Source organism: Capsella rubella, unplaced genomic scaffold (assembly GCF_000375325.1).
Source record: "Capsella rubella cultivar Monte Gargano unplaced genomic scaffold, Caprub1_0 scaffold_8, whole genome shotgun sequence".
Classification (NCBI taxonomy): Eukaryota; Viridiplantae; Streptophyta; class Magnoliopsida; order Brassicales; family Brassicaceae; genus Capsella; species Capsella rubella.
Window position 1 is genome coordinate 1777794 of NW_006238916.1, and position 20151 is coordinate 1797944.

The 20151-nt window shown below is 35.8% G+C and overlaps 4 protein-coding genes and 1 long non-coding RNA gene across 6 annotated transcripts in view; 3 read left to right on the forward strand and 2 right to left on the reverse strand.

The window, feature by feature from the left end:
- Window positions 1–645: 645 nt before the first annotated feature.
- LOC17875904 (zinc finger CCCH domain-containing protein 61) lies at window positions 646–2170 on the forward strand. The gene has a single exon (XM_006280613.2). It carries the CDS (start codon window positions 748–750, stop codon window positions 1840–1842), a length of 1095 nt encoding a protein of 364 aa, XP_006280675.1. The 5' UTR covers window positions 646–747; the 3' UTR covers window positions 1843–2170.
- Window positions 2171–6729: 4559 nt separating this feature from the next.
- Window positions 6730–8691, forward strand: LOC17877266. Its single transcript, XM_023779665.1, has 7 exons — window positions 6730–7042; window positions 7126–7183; window positions 7254–7334; window positions 7427–7462; window positions 7555–7794; window positions 7893–8034; window positions 8115–8691. The coding sequence occupies exons 1-7, from the start codon at window positions 6852–6854 to the stop codon at window positions 8579–8581; spliced, it is 1215 nt and encodes a 404-aa protein (XP_023635433.1). The 5' UTR covers window positions 6730–6851; the 3' UTR covers window positions 8582–8691.
- Window positions 8692–8774: 83 nt separating this feature from the next.
- On the reverse strand, window positions 8775–15624 carry LOC17875292 (phospholipid-transporting ATPase 2). Its single transcript, XM_006281701.2, has 25 exons — window positions 15536–15624; window positions 14900–15112; window positions 14596–14809; window positions 14392–14508; window positions 14183–14275; window positions 13918–14092; window positions 13623–13789; window positions 13406–13510; window positions 13068–13165; window positions 12825–12967; window positions 12563–12659; window positions 12345–12454; window positions 12088–12252; window positions 11836–11990; window positions 11628–11708; window positions 11414–11534; window positions 11210–11316; window positions 10997–11128; window positions 10715–10868; window positions 10422–10539; window positions 10167–10340; window positions 10009–10060; window positions 9676–9803; window positions 9392–9542; window positions 8775–9293 (listed from the first exon to the last, which is right to left on the reverse strand). Exons 2-25 carry the CDS (start codon window positions 15022–15024, stop codon window positions 8952–8954), a joined length of 3324 nt encoding a protein of 1107 aa, XP_006281763.1. The 5' UTR covers window positions 15025–15112; window positions 15536–15624; the 3' UTR covers window positions 8775–8951.
- A 322-nt stretch (window positions 15625–15946) lies between these two features.
- On the reverse strand, window positions 15947–18177 carry LOC17876338 (pentatricopeptide repeat-containing protein At5g44230). 2 transcript variants are annotated; one of them, XM_006280085.2, is made up of 2 exons: window positions 17746–18177; window positions 15947–17469 (listed from the first exon to the last, which is right to left on the reverse strand). In XM_006280085.2, the coding sequence occupies exons 1-2, from the start codon at window positions 18125–18127 to the stop codon at window positions 16154–16156; spliced, it is 1698 nt and encodes a 565-aa protein (XP_006280147.1). In that variant the 5' UTR covers window positions 18128–18177; the 3' UTR covers window positions 15947–16153. The 2 variants fall into 2 exon arrangements, with proteins under 2 accessions (XP_006280147.1, XP_006280148.1); XM_006280086.2 differs by having other exon boundaries at window positions 15947–18177.
- A 1218-nt stretch (window positions 18178–19395) lies between these two features.
- The window catches only part of LOC111829057, a 7577-nt gene continuing 6821 nt past the window's right edge, over window positions 19396–20151 (forward strand). Inside the window, exons 1-2 of the long non-coding RNA XR_002832633.1 lie at window positions 19396–19510; window positions 19606–19698. This is a non-coding gene — a long non-coding RNA (uncharacterized LOC111829057). The remainder of the gene's footprint in view (window positions 19511–19605; window positions 19699–20151) is intronic.

The window sequence follows — 20151 nt, forward strand, 5'->3', positions numbered from 1 at the left end:
CTAAATAGCTAATGAGGTATATTTTATTATAATTAGAGAGATAAAACTAAATTAATTCCTCTGTTTCATAAAAAAATGTTATTCTAGAGTTTTGTTTTTGTTTCACAAAAAATGTCAGTTTACATTTTAATGCATGTTTTACTAAATTTCCTAATTTTATCCTTAATCTAAAACTAATTAAATTATTAAATAATTATTAAATAATATATATAATAATTTAATGTGTTTTCTTTTTAATTTTTTTGAAATATGTCAAAATGACAGTTTTTGTAAAATAGAGGGAGTGTATTTTTTTGTGCACCAACTAAATTAAATATCATTAACTTTCTCTTTTCCGATATATTTTTAATATATTCAATTTTGTTTTTGTTTTTCATATATGTAACTATCTCACTTATTTTGTAATTTGTATATTCAAATATATGATTCTTGATTTTACCCTACATTTATTTTTTCAAAAGTATGGAAAGATTTTTATACTCTTATTTTTGTGTATTTTAAGCAAAATATCCCATAAAACGAATGTAACCACGTCCAAAAATATAATGAAACCTCTTGATATTTTTTCTCTTGTCAACTATAAAACTATTTCTCTAACCATTCCATATTTTTGTATATATATAGAGACAATTAGGCATCTATCATTTTATCCCACACACTTATCTCTCTTTCTCTCTTCCAAAACCAAAACAAAGCACACAAAACAAAATACAAATTTATATATCTCTCATCTTTCGCCACGTAGACATGGACGTCGGCCACATCAATAGACCAACGGTGGATATCTCACCGAGAAAGCTTCTTTCCTCCGCCAAGTCTCCGTCGTCGAGTCCTCTTCAAGACTATTCTTACGACTCTGACTCGGAAGATCCTTACGCCGGCGACCATTTTCGTATGTACGAATTCAAGATCCGACGGTGCACTCGTAGCCGTAGCCATGATTGGACTGACTGTCCTTTCTCTCATCCTGGTGAGAAAGCTCGCCGTCGTGACCCTCGCCGGTTTCATTACACCGGCGAGGTTTGCCCTGAGTTTAGTCGGCACGGCGGTGATTGTAGCCGTGGCGACGAATGTGTGTTTTCGCATGGCGTTTTCGAGTGTTGGCTTCATCCTAGTCGTTACCGAACCGAAGCTTGTAAAGACGGTAAGCATTGTAAGAGAAAAGTTTGTTTCTTTGCTCATTCTCCACGTCAGCTTAGGGTTCTTCCTCCGTCGCCGCCGGAGAATTTTATCTCCGGTGGATCAGCCTCGTCGTCTCCTGCCTCGGTGTTAGGTCATAAAAATAACCGTTGTTGCTTGTTTTGTTCCCACTCTCCGACGAGCACTCTTTTGGGTTTATCAAGATCACCGTCTTCGTCTCCGCCGTTATCTCCGGCTGATAAAGCCGCTGCGTTTTCACGGCTGAGCCGCCGTCGCACCGCCGTGCTTAACGAGTTGATTAGTTCTTTAGATTCCTTTAGTCTCACGGAAGCTCTCGCATCTTCCTCGTCGTCGTCTCCGGGTACCATGCCAGTTTCCACGGCGGCGATGATTGCCTCAGCGAATCTATCCAACCACCGTATTCCGCCGTGGCTTGACGTCGGAGACAGAGATCTCCAAATACAACAAACTAGTCCTCTACAATTTTCTCATTCACCTTCTTCTACACCAAGTTACCTCCACAGCCAGCTTCAGCCACCGTTATCAAGCTTCTTCAGCGATGACTTCACACCACGCGGTGGCCGGGTAAGCGATTTCACGGCGGCTGCATCTGCGGCGGCCGAAGCTAAATATAAGACTAGCTTCGAAGTTGGTTCTAGTAGTGATCTTGATCTCGGATGGGTGAACGATCTTTTGACATGAACAATGTGACGTCAACGGTGAACTAAACCTGACGGCAAGAATTATACGGCGGTGGAGCTCCGTCGTGGTACATTGTTTATTAAATATTGTTATAACTTTTACGAATTTTTTTCATGAGAGCTAATTAAAGAGTCTCTGTACTATGTCGTGCTTTAAAAATATTTTTACTTTCTTCTTTTGTTAATTAAATAAGAGTCCATATGTAAAACTTCTATTGTTATATAATTTGATCTCTTGGAACTTGTAATATTTACAATATTGGGATCACATTCCTATGTAATGTTTTACTTCGAAATATTCTGTTTAATAAAAAATTATATTGTAATTATATCTCTAATTCTTCTTTATTAGTGTCCATAATGCTTCATTGTTACAAGAAAAATGACTTTCATCGGTTCATCTCAACGTAACATTATGTGTCGCTCGAGTCGAGTTTATATATAGTTGGAGAATAACGTTACTGTTAGGTTTCGCTGGTTGATTGTGAAGCAAATATACTATTCACATACAAAATCTTAAAATCTTTTTGACACTATAGTTTTAAGGAAATGATTTGATTATATATTTCCCCCGACTACGAGAGCACTTTGTTTCCTAGGAGACATACTTATCCGGACGACAGCTGTTTATGCGTAGAGGTGTTTTCTTCATTACTCATGTATATAGATTATGATATATTCTACATTACATATGTACATGTGATCATGTGCATCATGTATATACATAAATAGATAAACATAATAGCAAATGTACAAAAGTTAAGTGTGTCGGGGTGTGTAGGTGTCACGTGGACCGCATGACCCACCAATACTTAGTTCCCATTTCTCATCTCGATGGGTCGATGAGTCCTTTAGATGTCTCCTCTTGGAGACAGATCTCACTATCATAACATTAGATGAATCGTTTACATATGTTTTTGGGAGAAAGGACTGTGTGGGGCAATATACAACACCATAAAAATGGACCCTATAATAAGCTTGGATTTAAATATTGTGGTACATGGAACTCTAACCATTTTATAACTTCTTGTTGAAGAGTTTGGTGCATGCATGTACTTAACTTTGCTATCTTTTTTCTTGATTTTTCTTTTGGAGTGTTCACTCTTTGAGATGTGAGTGTGAGGACCACGTACGATTGATGACTCATATAATGGGAAGAGAGTAGAAAACTAACAAAAATATTAGAATTGACTTTTAGTAGATCTCCACCTTTTTATCATATAAGGGTTAATTTAGTCCTCTCTATTTTTCCTAAGATTGGAGAGCTAGCCAAGCCATATAAGACCATGATTATCAAGGGGTTTTTAAAAACTTCTTACGCTAAGAAAAAGTGATGAAAATTTAAGAAAAGTTAATATGTCTCTTGTAGAATCTCTTCTTTCATCTTTTCTTAACTTTTTTTAGCCTAAGATTTTACTAAAAGCCTACCAATAATGATGCTCTAAGGAGAATTTTAACATATGTGATTTTTTTTTTTTTTGATAAATCCTATCGGCTGATCCGATCAGCCCCGATAGAAACGCACTGAAATGCTTTAGAGTGGATTTCTCCTCAAAGGGCCACCACACTGTCTATCCCGAGTTTGGAATGCTTTCCGACTAATGCCACGGGGTAGTCAGGCCGTCTGCATTTCTGACTACCAGGTAAAGCAATTGGGCCAAGGCCCAACTGACAGACTTCCCACACAACAATGATTTTTGTTTCCAGAGTGAATCGAACCTAGGTTAATTTCTTCCAACCTTTCCCCAATTTTTTCTTACCACTGGACCACTGCTTTGCGGGAAACATATGTGATTTTGGTTACTAAGTCTTGTCTTTCTAATGTAGTTACTACTTTTTCGATCTAATGGAGTGTTGATATATATACTTGATGTATGATCTGTCCCACGCAAGAGTAGGTGTCTCCTATTTATCTTCTTGATATCCATCAAGTGTTTTCAGCTTTTGACAAATCCAATAATTCATTAGCTTCATGGTTTTTGGAAAGCTATCCAACCCTGTTCATCCTATACTAGTTATGTGATGGTGGTAGATAATTAACGTACGTTCCAAAGATCGTTATATTTCAGTATAAGTAATTCCAAGTATCCATCGATGGTTTCATCCACAATACCAACATTAAGTTTTTGCACTTATGTCACCCATGTCTCCATTTCTTACGTTGCAATATATATATTTAAAGTGAACTTTTCTCAACATTACACATTTTTTGTTGTCGACACTTGGATCGTACAAAGATCAAATCATTGCCAAAACCTTACCATTTACGCAAGGTAACACAACTGTTTGGAGTTGAATCCTGGTGACAACATGAATTTATTTACACGGTTGGTATCTATGTCACCCAATTTGTGTGTTTATACATATAGCCATTTGGCAGTCGCGAAAATTTGTGGTTACAAGGCGATTTAAAAAAAAAAACCACGAATTTTTTAAGGTACCACGTTATAGCCACGAATAGCCAAGTATGAGATTTTTTTTTACTAGCGATGTGGTTTGCCACTCGACCACCTTAGCTCTCCTACGAACAATGCTATGTTCTTATCTGTGTCTTTTTTTCTTTTTTGCAAATAGTGTCTCGTATCTATAATTCAATCGCTAAGTTAGTCTCAACTAAAATGTCACAAATCATTGTACAACATTTTTTTTTTTTTGGTTTGAATAAATATTACATTCAATTCAAAAAAAGATATATATTAAAACACAAAAGGATAGAAAACATTGTTCCAAAACAAACGAACAATCCAATTCGATTATTTGTATATGCTTCTTATCTTGCAATGAACCCTTTGGACACTCATAACCAACGTTTCCTATATATGTGACATCGTCCACACTCAAGAACATAAATGATTTCATAGTATTCATGAGACAACAAATATCAATACATCCACACCGAAATATTCCTTTTGTTCTTTATATATAAACTGATGTTTTAGATTTTTTTTATTTTATTTTAAATTTCACACAAATGATGATCTAAACTTGTAATGCATTATTGTAGATTCCGAAAAATATTAATTGGAGAGATGAATTTACTAGATTTTGTACTGGTTAGTTGTTATAAGAAAAAGTTTTTGTGTGCAACAATAGTATATGTATATTTAAATATTAATTATTTTCTAATATTTGTAAAAACTATAAAACACCAATTTATAAGGAACAAATGAAGCGTTAAATAGTTCATTTAAGCAATATATCCAGAACAAGTGGTGTTCTACTCCATCCATCGCACTACAATTAAATATGGTCATTTCAGACAAAATGAGATTTGTTGGGAATCAAGTTCCCAATGGATAAAAATTTCAACTATATATATGGGTTCCATAATAAATTAGTCAAATTTTCGTATAAATCTGAAAAATAATTCGACAAATATGTACGTTGCAAAAATTCATTGGATTTATGTTGGAAGATTTTTGCTGAAATATTGAAAACATATTTCATTGAATACATATAATGAATAGTATTTGTTTAAACTTACGGTCACATATTTAACAGGAACCAATATTAATAATGCATCTTAGGTAGAAAGTTTGATGTGTAAGTACAACCATGATCAAAAAGTATATAATCTTATAATATGATTTCTTACACTTCATCACATTTCTGGTTATTTTGGTGCACAAAATGCACAATGTAATTACAATTTTGGCAGCAAATGTTAATCTAGAGGTTTAATCTAATTACAAATTCATATAATTCTTTCATCTTATGCTCTTGATTTTTCGTATCTTCTTTCCCCATTTGAATGTGCACATTGTTGTTTTCCGATCTTTCATAACGTCCTTGCATACAACTTTGTCATTGATTATAACATTTCTACTAAATTAACTAACTATTACAATTTGGTAGTATCATTAACCGCTTTACTTTTCATTCTTGTAATCAAAAGTACGTTGATCGATCTTCGCTTAAGTCATGAATACAACAACTGATTTGGAAAACAAACATTTTACAACATTTGATACTCATCTACATCTCTTTCACATAATCAATCACTTTAGTAATATTTGTTTTGGGGTTTTATACTAACTTAAAATTTTCTTTTGTTTTTGCTTGAAGTTTCCTTTTAAACATTGAATAAGTTGGGACTTCTCTTCTATGGTTATTTTTGTTGATTTCGAAAGCATCTAATGTTATGATTAAATTCTGTATATCTACTATATAAAAATATAAAATGTATGAGAAGTATTTCTAGTATGTATTTAATTATATAAAATGTATGAGAAAGTTAACTAATCACATAAGACTAACGGTTATATATCTATTTAAAAATCATTTTTCATAAAATTTCCACCGAAAATCTGTTTCTCAAATTTTAATTATTTTATTTTAGCTTTAGATATCCATTCTAAAAGGTGCTATAACACGCCAAATTCACCGACCACAAAATCTTCCATATAATTGTAATTAATTTATACTATATAGTCAAATTTTCTTATTTCTTAATATTACATATGTTTCAAATTGTCTAGTTAACCAACATATTCATTATTCAATACAAATTTATTTTATATATCTTTTAGGATTGATGCTTAGTTTTCAATTTCAAAACTAAACTAAAGATAAAACTAAAAATCATAATTAATTATTTTGTAAACTAAAAAAGGTTAGTTAGTTTTTAAATTAAAATAATAAAAAATTTGTTGTATTATATTATCAATAAATTAATTGCTTATTTTTACCACATTAACCTCTACTATGATTTATTTTAAATACCAAAAATTGTATGATATGTAATGTTACCCCTTTTAAAGCACAAGTGTTCTATTTTAGCTTATAAGTTAAACAAAAAAAAAATTAATTAATTTATGCTGGTCGTCATTACTTAAATAAATAAATAGTAATAATTTAAGGCAAAAGATAACGATAGTGATCTGTTCTATCTTGTTCCTCTACGTCTCTCTGCTTGAAGCTTGTGCCTTCCATTATTATTATGTCAAACCTCAATTGAAGATTTCTTCTTCTTCATCTTCTTCTCCAGAAACTTAGAAATTTACAGAGACGATGTGGGGAATTGGAGGAAACTACTACTGGCGAAAGAGGAACAACAACAACGGAGGAGGAAGAGAAAGCGAAGCGATCGTTGTTGTATTCGCTTGGATGTCTAGTGAAGAACGCAATCTCAAGAACCATGTCGATCTCTACTCTTCTCTTCTTTGCGATTCCCTCGTTTGCCATTCTCAATTTCTCAACATGTTTGATCTCTTTACTCTCTCTCTCTGTCTGGTTTCACAATTGGGATTCTTCTTGATTCAATCTTGATTGTGTATAATAATAGGTTTCTTCCAGACAAAGCTGCGGATTTAGCTTCTAATGTTGTGTCTGAACTTGTGAAGGTAAGAAAGGTTGAAACTTTGGTTGATCTAATTGATTTAAGAAGCTTATTTGGTTCATGATGTATTGTAGGAGCTCAAAGCAAAGCCAGTTCCTTTAGTTTTTGCTTCTTTCTCAGGTGGTCCTAATGCTTGTATGTATAAAGTTCTTCAAGTAAGGTTTTGTTTTTTCACCATTTTGCTCAATATTTGATGTCTTCAGAGAATGGAAATTGAGTACATGATCAAGATCCTTTCTTATTGCAGATACTTGAAGGAACATGTGAAACTAGACTAAATCAAGTATGTCGTTGTTGTTTGCGTTCTTGTTAATGATTAAAAGACCGTCTTTATAAAGATGAATCTTAGGTTAATGGGGTTTTGGTTTATCTCAGGATGATTGTAGATTGGTTAGAAACTGCATCTCAGGCTTTATCTATGACTCATGTCCTGTGGATTTCACAAGCGACTTGGGAGCTAGATTAGCGGTTCATCCAACTACGCTCAAAATGTCTAATCCGCCTAAACCGTTTGTATGGGCAGCGAATGGTATTGCTTCGAGTCTCGACTATGTTTTCCTCAACAGGTTTGAATCACAGAGAGCCGAGTTCTGGCAGACTCTTTACTCTACTACAGTAAGAAGCCTTTTTTACATACTATGAAATGCTAAACATGTTCTTGACTTTGATTTTGGTTTTGGTTTTAACTCTCATCTCATTCCATTCTGCTGCAGAATATGAGAGTACCTTATCTCATTCTATGCTCTGAGAACGATGACCTAGCTCCTTATCAAACGATACACAATTTCGCTACACGTCTCCAAGAACTAGGAGGAAATGTAAAACTTGTAAAATGGAATGATTCCCCTCATTGTGGTTAGTATACACTAACACTTTGTAATGTTTTTTCTCTCCAATATAAGTTCAGATCCTTAATTCATGCATAATGCTTTCAGGTCATTATCGTTATAACCAGGTCGACTATAAAGCTGCTGTATCCGAGTTCTTGCCAAAAGCAGCATCAGTTTATTTGCAGAAGACAAGAAGTCTTGACAGAGAAACTATGAAAGAAACTCATGAGATAACAGAGCCAATTCAAAGCTTGGGGCAATCAACCTCTGGTCTTAACCGAAGTTTCAACGGAACTCCACTTGTCACAACCGATCATTTCTTCGTGCCTAGCACCGTAGGTTACTATGTGGGCAACGGAGGAGGGTCTGTCCATGATGAACAGAAACAAGATATGATTCGTTTGTCCAATACTCAGACTGATGATACAGTTAAACCCAGTGGTGTTCTTGGCCAAATCTTATTTGATGTTTATATTCCGAAGAATGTCGAGGATTGGGATTTAAAGCTGTCGGAAACCAGGCGGCCTAGGCGGAATCCGGGGATGAGGTTTATACGTAGATCAAGATTGTAACACCACATGAGTTATATAATAGTAAGTATTCATTTGTTCTCTTCAGATACTGTTGCAGACGAATTCCATTTTGGCATCGCATAAATCTTATAAAATAAGATCTATATTTAGATCAATTTTGCAGACTAAGACAACGTGTTTTCGTGGCTTGTAAGCCTCGTATGAATCATAGACTACTTCTCAATATGCAAGATTCAGTAAAGTAGTCTTATATACAACTGTTTCATTTTTTTGTCCATTTCTTTCTTTTTATGCTTTACCAATTCTGGTTTATACCCGCGACTTGGACTGCATTTTACCGTTGAGATCAGAAGAGTCACAAAGGTCACCGTAACTGTAAAAATTGGAGGAAAAGAAAGAATTCAATGTTTTAGTTGTCTTTGCAGTTTCTGGTATAACCAGAGGATGATGACAGTCTTGACTGTGATTGGAAAAACTCGAATGGAGTTCCAGGGCCAAATGAGCGCCGTGTTGCGTTTGGAGAATCTGATAACAGAGGCTCATAAACCGGGCTTCTGTTCTTCGGCTGGATTATGGATAGTGGAGGTACTTCCTTCTCAATGGTCCTCGGTTGAGGTTCGATGTTTCCTAGAGTCAGTATTGGACCGCCAGTTCGTTCAGCTTGCTGGAGTATATTAATCTTGCTGGGTCTGTATGTATAGCGGTAGTACTTCAATGCGAAAATTGGACCCATGCCTGCTCCAACTATGAGCTGCATAGGAGAAAGAAACAATGTTATATTCTTCTTTGGTGTTTTGTAAAGGAGATTTATAGATAGGTGCTAGGAGATGACTTTGATTTGATACTCACAAACATTGTTATCCAGTAAGAAGGTTGAGAACAGAGGCGGAACATGATGGTGTACATTCCAGATGATGGTATGGCGCTGAAGAGACAGTTTATCGCGTAGAAACCAACCAAATTTCCCCAAATGGAAAGGTGTTGCAACACCGTAAAGGAACTGCAACGAACAGCCAGAAAATAAAAATTGTGAGAATAAGCACTAAACATGGGTGTTTGTGTTATGAACATGCACATTTAAATGTGATGTATGAGTCTATATGTGTGTAGCCGCAAGGAGAAGGGAGCTGTACTTGGTTTCTTGAGCCACAACAAAAGCTTGAAGCCATATACATCCAGAGAGAGCCACCATTCCAAGCTCCTCCATTTCACTTTTCTCATAAGCATATGCGTGTATGGTTATAACAAATACAACAATTGCCTGCAAATACATACAAGAATTCAAATTTATATAAAGGGAAGATGAACAAAAAGAAAGAAAGAAGAAAAGAAAAAGTTACTATAGGCATTTCAACTAGGTGTGTGGAGTTTGCATACTATTGTACTTTATTAAGTAGTGGTTCTAGACTTTTGAAGTAGTGAAGAAAATGAACTCAATTGAATAGATTTGAGAAGAGAGTACTCACGTGAAAAAGGGATCGGCCAAACCACCCAGCAAATGTGCTTGGGTTTAGAAGCCTGAGTAGTTCAAAAATAAGATGAACTTAACAAATATGCATGAACGTACATACAGTTACCTTCAGATTTAGTAAAACCAGATTTAGACACGATTAATCAAGCATACCTTCCAGCTTGGCAGTAAAACAAAATTTGAGGGTGTTGCATCACTGATGCTTCACTAAGATCTTTATCAATTACGCTAACAAGAACAGGAATACTGGTGTAGAAAACGTTATATGCCATCAAACTCACTGAATTGAAAAGACTAGTTCCAGAAACGCCTGAAATAAACGAGAAGCTACATACATTCTTTTGTCAGTAATTCAGTAACAACATGGATGCTAATTACTGGTCAAAATATCTGAGATAATAAACTTACAAAATCTGGATGAAGCATATCAGCAATGATTTGTAGAAGGAATACTGGGACAAAAACGCTGTCCGGTTATATGAATACCTCCCATGAACAAGAATCAGTCTTTTGAGAAATCTGAATCCTGTGATCAAATAGTAGTCCATCAAGAACCAATCAGAAACTGTTTCAACCGTTTAAAACAATTAATCCATGCAACACAATCCAGAAGCATAGATATGATGGTATATAGAAAATATGTACATGATATCATATCTTCAAGCTACTATTATGGAAAAGTATCATGCTAATGCTCTTACTTCCAATACTATAATCTGCAGCTCTTGCTGCCTGCAGCCCTTCTCTTCCGCTGATGCCGACCCCAATATCAGCTTGCTGTATCATTCTTACATCATTCCCACCGTCACCAATTGCAAGGGTTCGATAATCGCAGGATTTTAAAATTTCAACCAACTGTAGAGTTGTAAAAAAAGTTAAACTAAAACACCAAATAAGATTAGCATTGAAAATCCCCTTGGTAAGGGAAATGTTGAATACTTAGATAAATTAGAGAAAGCAGCACCTAATATTGGGTGGGTTACCTGGGCTTTTTGTGAAGGTGTTACGCGACAACATATGGCTGTCCTAGAAAGTATAGCTAATTCAACAAAATCCTTGTGATGGTGTTTCAGAGCAATTTCTAGAGCCCAGCCATCAATAACAAATGCCACGTCCTGTACGACACATAACTTTATTCTCTGATGATAGGAAATTGTTCCAAGGATAAGTTCAAGAATTTAGCTTAAAAGGTGAACCTTAGGTTCCGAAGCTGTAATCCGCATTGTAAGCAGAACCCTCTCCAAACTTCGAGAAACATCTTCTTCAGTTTTTCCATCAATCATCAGAAGTTGACCTTTAGGCTCTGATATAAACAGGATTATGTAGAAAAGAATGATAAGTAGCAATAGGCAAAGCTTTCTAACACAAATAACAAAGACGGGGAAATTATCCCAACTAACCTGGAGAGATAAAATTACATGAAAGAGCAATCTGTATAGCTGTATTCTGCTTATCTCCGGTCAGCATCCAAAAGTTTATCCCTGCTTTTCTAAGTGTCTCAATTGTCTCTGGTACACCATCCTAAATAGATAAGAAAATTATATATAAGACAGAGTCCTCTCCTATATAGGATTACATTGTGAATCACTATGTCTTGGACATTTAAAATTTTACCTGCAAGCGGTCTTCTATTGCAGTGACCCCTAGGATATAAAGATCATGTTCTAACCTTTGACAGACCTCAGCAATTCTCCACTGTGACATGAGAAAAACGTCATGTTTTCAAATGCCTCGACTTAGCCAGTTAAGCTGTAGGTTCAAACTACTCATACTTCATACTCGCTTATAGTGAACAACAGAAAGAGAGGACTGTTTCAATTACCTCCCTATCAACCAGAAGACTACTAGCCTCTTTAAACTTCACTGACCACTCTAAATACTCATTCTCTTCCAGTTCACGCCAAGCCAAACACAATGTTCGGAGCCCCAGCTGGGAATAGTGTTCTACGGCGTCACCAATAATTCGGGTTTGTTGACCTTATAGCATAGTGGTTAATAAATGGCCATCAGCTCTGAGCACATTCATTGAATACTACTTACTCGTCTCATATGGACAAGAGATAGGTTAACTTACCAGAACATGCATTGGGAAGGATTGCTTCATCTGCACCTTTAGACAGAAGTATAATTTTCCCGTTCTGACAATCTTTCACTACCACTGACATTCTTTTCCGATCTGAAGTAAATTCAAGAATCTCCAGAACCTCATAGCGAAGTATCGAACCATTAAATCTGATTTCTGCATTTAATAAACCGGAGGAGAAACAAATGATAACTACTTTCAAGGTACATATTCCATGGAGAGCAAAACTGAAATCAGATGACTATTACCTAGAAGATTGGCATTTTTGCCGACAAAGACCATATGCAACTTTGCAGCAGCAATTACAAGAGCGTCCTCATCCTGAGATTGCGCCTTATAAACTATATCTCCAGCTTTACTGTCAGATGAAACCCAAAAAATCATAAGTGAAAGAAGTTTCGAGACTAAAGGGATAAAATTTGCAGAACTTGGAAAAAGTATAAGATTTTAAGAAGTTAAAATTTACCTCTGCACAGGTATAACTGTGTTGCAGATGGCCATAACTGTAAGAAATCGGATAACATCTGTAGAGCCACTGGTGATGGCATTAAGAAGGTGTGCATCTGATCAGAAAGATAAATCAAGATAAGTAAGAAAGAATACTCCTTAAAAGGTTCAAGAGGTTTCATACTCGCTGATGCACATGCTTAAAATAATGTCTAAATTAATATGATAGACACATTGGGAAAGCATAAGACTGAGTACATAAATAAAGTTAAGTCTGAAACCTTTTAAAGCATCTCCATTCTCATTCCCATAATATATACCACCAATACAGCATCTTCTAAATATCATCTTGTTGTCTGTCAGGGTCCCAGTTTTGTCGGTCAAAATGTACTCTACTTGCCCAAGGTCCTCGCTTATTGCTGTGCTGCCATGCACAAAAAGCCACATAATGCAACAAAAAATCATGAAACTAACTGGTTCAAAAGAGGTGAACCTGAGGTAGTCTGCCTCTACTCTGAACTTACTTTGCTGCATAAGATGCTGTACCAGTCTCTTGATCTATCATTTCCACATCCCATTCTATAAATTTTGCATAAAGTCCCTTAACAAGATCTAGAGACACCTGCCACATTACATCAACCAGGTGCTTAGCAGAAACAGCAAGCTAATTTTATCATAATATCATTATCTTCAAGAATCAAGTTCAGTGTTGTTCCATAAAGACGATCACTAAGCCCTCATTTTCAATTCAATATTTCTTTCGCATGCCAAGAATTCCGTTAATACATTCTCTATGTCACTCCAGAGCTAGCAAGGGAGCTACCGGAGATTCCACATATAATAGGAATGAAATATAATATACCTTAATGGAGATGGGTATCATGATGGAACATAGGAGTTCAAACCGCAAAGGGATTACAAGCAGCTCATACCATGGGGCTTCCTCTGGATACTGCACATACCATTGCTGAAAAAAACAACCAAGTTCATATAGTTCAGAACTGCCCCAAGTATACAAAAACAAGGGTAGAAGATTTATTATAGACATAAATTTTATGCGGATTAGGTAGGACTCGAACCTTCCTTGCTTCTGTATCTTTCCAAACATTTCCAGCTACACCGAGAACCATAACAACAACAATTTGAAAAACGAATATTGCTCCAGTCAGCTTATCAATCATTGCATCCATAGCAGTAAGCTTCGGCTCAGCTATACCCTTACTCATGCCAAGCTTAGTTTGGTTGCCTATTGAAGAATGAAAAATCATTGAAGTATTTGTCAAGATCAACAACAATCATATGATTGACCAAAGGCATAAAGAATGCATGGTCCCCAAGAAAAAGAATAAAGCAATTTTCTACGAAAACATTTACCTGTATACACAGATACCCCACAAGCCCACTCTGTATTTCTCAAGTAACAGGACTGAAGAAGAGTGTTTTTTATGGTTAAAGAACAGACGTCATTGTCAAGAAATGGCGGAAATAAGCGCATATTTGCGTCAAATCTTCGAATATCCTTATCTGGAATAGGACATTCAATCACACCCTGAAAACATAGATAGCTTAATATAAAATCCGCTTATAGTAAACGACATGGAAAGCCAGGAACTACATGATTATTTACAAGAATTCTTACTTTCATTTTGTGTAACAATTCTAAATCAATTCCCAAACATGCTGAGGGTATGACTCTTGTTTTGAGGTCCGTTTCACCATCTAAAGCAGAAGTCTGCATGTAAGAGTTCACTTTGAGAAAATTTGAAAGTACTCAAGAAAAGCCACCAGCAACAACCTAGAAACTAAATTGTAGCATAAATCATATACAGGAATGAACAGGAAGTCTACCTCTACATAGCAAACACCTTGTGGATCAGAGGTACCAAGCAAAACTAAATCACAAGGAACTTCATCATTCTCACGCAACCAGACAATATTGCCAACCTGAATGTCCTGTGCTTGAATCTACAAACAGAATACTAGTACAGTTAAGTCAAAATATCACCTAAAAATCAATCACCACAAAAAAAATCTTTCAGAGGTGATTCATACATGCTTCTTGACCCCCTGTTTCACGATCCAAACTTCTTTCTCATTTGCTTTCTTATCTGATAGATACCTGTGGTAATCATCCCAAGCTTCTTTGGAAGCAGAGACGGCAAATATGAATATCAACGGACCCCATGTACTCGCAGGATTTACAGGGGTGATAAGCGACCACAGCTGAAGGCACGCAATCAACAGAAAATACTGGTTCATGAACCGGCTGAAAAGAACGAGATCAATCATCTCAATCAGAGAAGTCAAAACTAAAAAAATTTGCTAAAATGTTACCTAAATCAAATAGAACCAGTACCTAAATTGCTCCCACAAGTTCTTCGGAAGAAAATTCCACAACGTATACTTTCTATTAGAAATGCGGTTATCACAACAAAGCTCTTTCGAAGCTTCATCATCATTAATGTAAACAAAACGCTTCATTTCTTTTTTGCTTCCAAGCAAAAACAAAACTCTTCTAGTATTCCATCCTCAAATTCAGAATCTCTAATTGAAGTTTACACACATACAACTGCAAAATACGACAGATTAAGCAATACTTCACATTAACGAAGACATTGTAATCTAAATCAAAACCACTCTCAGAATAAAACTTAGCACATTGAACATTAAACGCAGTAACAACGAAACAACTTCTTAATTCCAAAATACGTACGAGTAAGAGCTTAAGAACTCAGCAAACATTGGGTGGGAAACTATAAACCCCAATCGTTGAAGAAGCAAAAACCCCGATAAAGGAAACAATAACAGTTTCCCCAATTAGTAAGATCGAATTCAACATTCAAATCACAACGAATCTCTCAAGATCGCAATTCAAATCTAATTCAAAATTTCCACACATCGAGATCAGGAGAAAACTCAAAAACATCTCAATTTCAGATGAGCTTGAAGAAGCAAATTCAAAAATTCGTATGAAGATTGAGCAATACGTTACCTTATCGATCACACGAAGCTCGAAATTTTTTTTTCTTCTCAGGAGTTTTGAGATTCTTTTGCTTTTCGTGACTTTTTTGTTCTCTGCTCTGTTCAAAGTTTTTTTTTTCATTAGAGGAAAAAAAAACAAGGAAGTGATCTGCAGCGACGGTGCGTTTTGTTGACTTCCGTAGAAATCGGCTCCTTCAGAGATTTGTCTCTGCCGTTTAGATTAATTTAAAAGACACTGTTCGCTGTTTTCATATTCATAAAACGGCACGCGTTTCTCTCTCGTACACTAAAAGACAAACCAAAACGGTGGTGTGCACTCTACAACGACATGTCGATGCTCTCGCGTCACCGAATATACCATCTTTGCGTGGACCATTTTTCCAAAAAAGACTTCAATTGTTGTATACCAAACTTTATACGATAACGATATAAACGTGTTTGTCTTATTGATCGAAACTGTGAAAAATGAATTACAATGAAGATGTCTGACTATAATTTAATCTTTAGCTAACCAAAAATGAAGATCAAGCAAGATCAAAGTGACATAACAATACATTATAACTATGGTCAGATTCAGATCCATGGCGCTTCTGAAGATTGAACTTGGTTTTGAGTACAACCTTGATGATCACCAAAAATCACCGCAAGAACAAGCTCCACTTTTAAAATGGTGGAACCTCATGTTATCTCTCATTATAATTACCCTCCTTGTAACCTCTGACGCCAAACGCATAAATGTGTGACAATCTTGGCACATCCTCAGATTCTTCATTATCTTTATTGTAGAATCTCTGCTTGTTGTGAGTAAGCAGAATGCTAAAGCCAGCTTTTCGGTGTGCTGTATCAGTATCGACCTCTTTGCATTGTCACTCACGTCGTAGGGTACCGAGCTTAAATCCGGTTGATACCCTAATACCGTTAATCTTTCTACAAGCTCTTCTAACTTTTCTTGAATCTTATTTGACATAGGATGGTTCAGGTTTCCCGGGAAAAACTTATGCATCTGACCGTTCTTATCTACAACCCAACTAACCGCAGGTGTCTTCTTCAAACCCTTTTCTTTAATCAGTTTCCGTACTCTTAATACACCGCCCCAGTCTCCAGCTGATGCGTAGATGTTAGAGAGCAATATATAGTTTCCGATAATGTCTGGTTCTAATTCAAACAAATGTTCTGCAGCAATCTCTGCTATGTCTGGATTGTTGTGAATCCTGCAGGCACCAAGCAATGCACCCCATACACCTCCGTGTGGCTCTACAGACATAGTTTTAATCAACTCAAGGGCTTCTTGTAACCGCCCTGCACGGCCAAGAAGATCGACCATACAAGTATAGTGATCCTGTGTTGGTTTAACACCGAATGTTTGATACATAGAAGCAAATACTAGACGTCCTTGGTCAACAAGTCCCGAGTGGCTGCAAGCCGTAAGAGCACCAATAAATGTTACAGTGTTTGGTTTTATCGCGGTCTGCGTTACCATGTAGTGAAACAGGTCTAAAGCCTCTTGAGCCCGCCCGTGGATAGCAAGACCGAGGATCATCGAACTATAAGAGAAAACGTTTTTTTTGTTCATCGAAGCAAACACATTTACTGCCTCTTCTACATTTCCGCATTTTGAGTACATATCTATCAACGCAGATCCGATAACAACGTGGTCGCTAGGAGAATAACCTGATTTCTGAGCGATTTGGACAGCCCGATCAGCGTATTTACTTGCTCCCAACTGTGCACAGGCCGATATAAATCCCGCAACAGTAACTTCATCAGCTCGAATTCCCGATTTCTCCATTCTATCAAAGTACTCTAAAGCTTCTTGAGGCTTAGCATTCTGAGCAAATCCCGTAATCATAGCGGTCCAAGCCACCATATCCTTCGTAGGCAAACTTTCAAACAACTCCGCAGCAGATTCCATATTCCCAACTCTCCCATACGCAGCTATAAGCTCTGTCCACGAAATCACATCTCGTTCAGGCATTTCATCAAACACTTTACGCGCACAATCAATAGACCCACACTTCACATACATATCAATCATCGTATTCCCAACGTAAACAAAACAAAAACCCCTAAGTCGAAACGTCTGTGCGTGAAACTGACGACCCAATTTCAAATCTCCCATTGATCCACAAGCTTTCAAAAGAGCAGAGAAAGTGAAAGAAACAGGGGTGATCTCTTCTTTCCTCATACATCCATACATTGAAACAGCTTCATCAAACTTACCTTCAATCGCGTACCCACGGATCACTGCAGTCCATAGAAATGGGTTCCGGAACTGAACAGGCTCGATTACACGGCGAGGATACGGATCCATGGGAACACCGAGCTTGGTTAAAGTGCGAATTAGCTTGGTGAGGATGTAACAGCTTTGATCGAGACCTTTACGGATAACATGGCCGTGAATTTGCTTGATTTGATTGAGATTGATGCAATCATCGAGCTTCGAGATGAGTGAAGACACTAGAAGCTCTCTTTGATGACTGATCTCTGCTAATGTTTCGGAATTGTTGTTGGTTCGTCCCAGCTGAAGTAGTTGTTTCGAAAGCAAGCTTATGTTAATGGAGTTACTAGCCGTCGAGAACCGGTGTGAATGAGCCACCGTCATCGCCGGCAAGGTCACGGAGCTCCTGCCGTGCCTAGCCTTTAAATTACATGTTTCTGATTTTCGCGTTTAATTACCAAATCGCAGCTATGATACTTAAATTACGAAAATGCACCTTTGAAGAGTATTCTCATTTCTAAGTTGTAAGTTGTAACCTTATCTCGGCCTTTTTTGTTTAAGGCTTTAAGCCCAGCCCATTAAAGTAATTTAAGTCAATCTATGGTTCATATTAGTCAGGGCGTTCGGGTACTCGATCGGATTCGGGTCAAGTATTTCGATAAAAGAATACTAGATTCATTCGGGTATTTATATTAATCAGGTTTGGGTTTGGATAAACACCCATCGGTTTTGGTTCGGGCTACACCTGATAACGGAAATACACTTTGAAATCAATTTAGTTAGGAAACCCAAACAAAATGTTAAAAACTAATCAAAATCAAAGAGAAAATATTCAAAAACCATTGAAGGTTCAAAGCAACTTACAAATCCACGTCTTTAAAACTAAGTAATTTTTATGATAAATCCTAAGAGATACATATTTACACAAAAACTTATAGACCAGCAGATTGTTCGGGTTTTTTCGGATTTTGGATAATACCTGATCGGGTTCTGGTATCCAAAACTAATAAGTCCTAGACTCATCCGAGTATTTTCAATTATTGGGTATAGGTTCAGTTTGGGTTTTTGGATCGGATTCGGGTATTTTGTCCAGACATTTTTCATACCTTGAATAGTGTGACCACACAATCCTTCAGCTGTTATTAAATCATGCAGGTTAATAGATTTGAGAATCTAAAAAAAATCATATGTTATTTAATCATTAGCTTTAAAATAATTATAACAATCTTATTGTTTCTATGATTTATAAATACTATTTACAATCCTATATTATTCGTTTAGTGATTTGTTTTTAAATTTCAAAATTCACAGTATCTTTTAAATGGATTTCAAAGTTCTAACTTTTGTTTTTTGTCTTTTGATCAAAAATGGAAGAAATTATTTTTTTCTTTGTTTTCTTATGTATGTAAGAATGAATTTTGATCCAAAGGCTTTTGTATTAGTCTCAACCAATTTATTCAAATATCGGTTTATCCTAACTTAGTTCGGCTTGGAACGCATAGAAGTGGCTCAATAACTTGGCTCAATATTTTTTTTACTATATTTTTATGGGCTGCTAAATGTTAAACACCATCAAATGTTCAAGGCCCAAATTTTGCAATATATAATCCGCCGTTCCATTCACATGTTGAAACCCTACTTTTCTTAAGATTCTCCGCCGCTAATACAAAATTTAGAGCTCTCAAAAGTGTAGAAAAGTTAGAATCTGAGTTTCAACGCCGCTCATCATCTTTTGAAAACCCTTTGAACGCATGTGGATTAATATAGGTATGTGTTTTTCTCTTTTTTATAGCATTGTGATTTCAAGCCTTTAAATTTTGTAATGAATTCATGGTAGTTCACATAACTTTTCTGGTTCCTAGGATATTTGTGATTGGGCGAGCCTGCTTTTTTCACTCCGTAAATAAGAGAAAAAACATGTTCTCTTTTTGGTGAGGTGTCCATTATGCAAATCAGTAAGATTATTTCTCTTTTTTCTATATAGATATAGATTTATTTTTTCTAGTTTTATGTTTTACAAGCAATCAACTTTAGATCTTCATTTTTCATCGAACTATAATATTTATGTTGAATATACTCACAATAAGGATTCACACAAATCTAATACTCTTGAATTTTTGAGTACGTAAATCTAGATCTGTTATATTTGTGAAACAACTCTCCGGTGACGGATACATCAATATTCACGGATATCCATATCCGACCCAAATATGTTGTTTAAAATTATAATAAATTATTTTAAACGTTAGTAAATTAAATATATAAAAAATATAGCATGTCATATGATATTTTCAAAATATCATAGGATATTTAATTTATTTTATTATATATATATATATATATATATATATATATATATATATATATATGTTAGTATATATATATATTATTAAGTAAATAATATATAT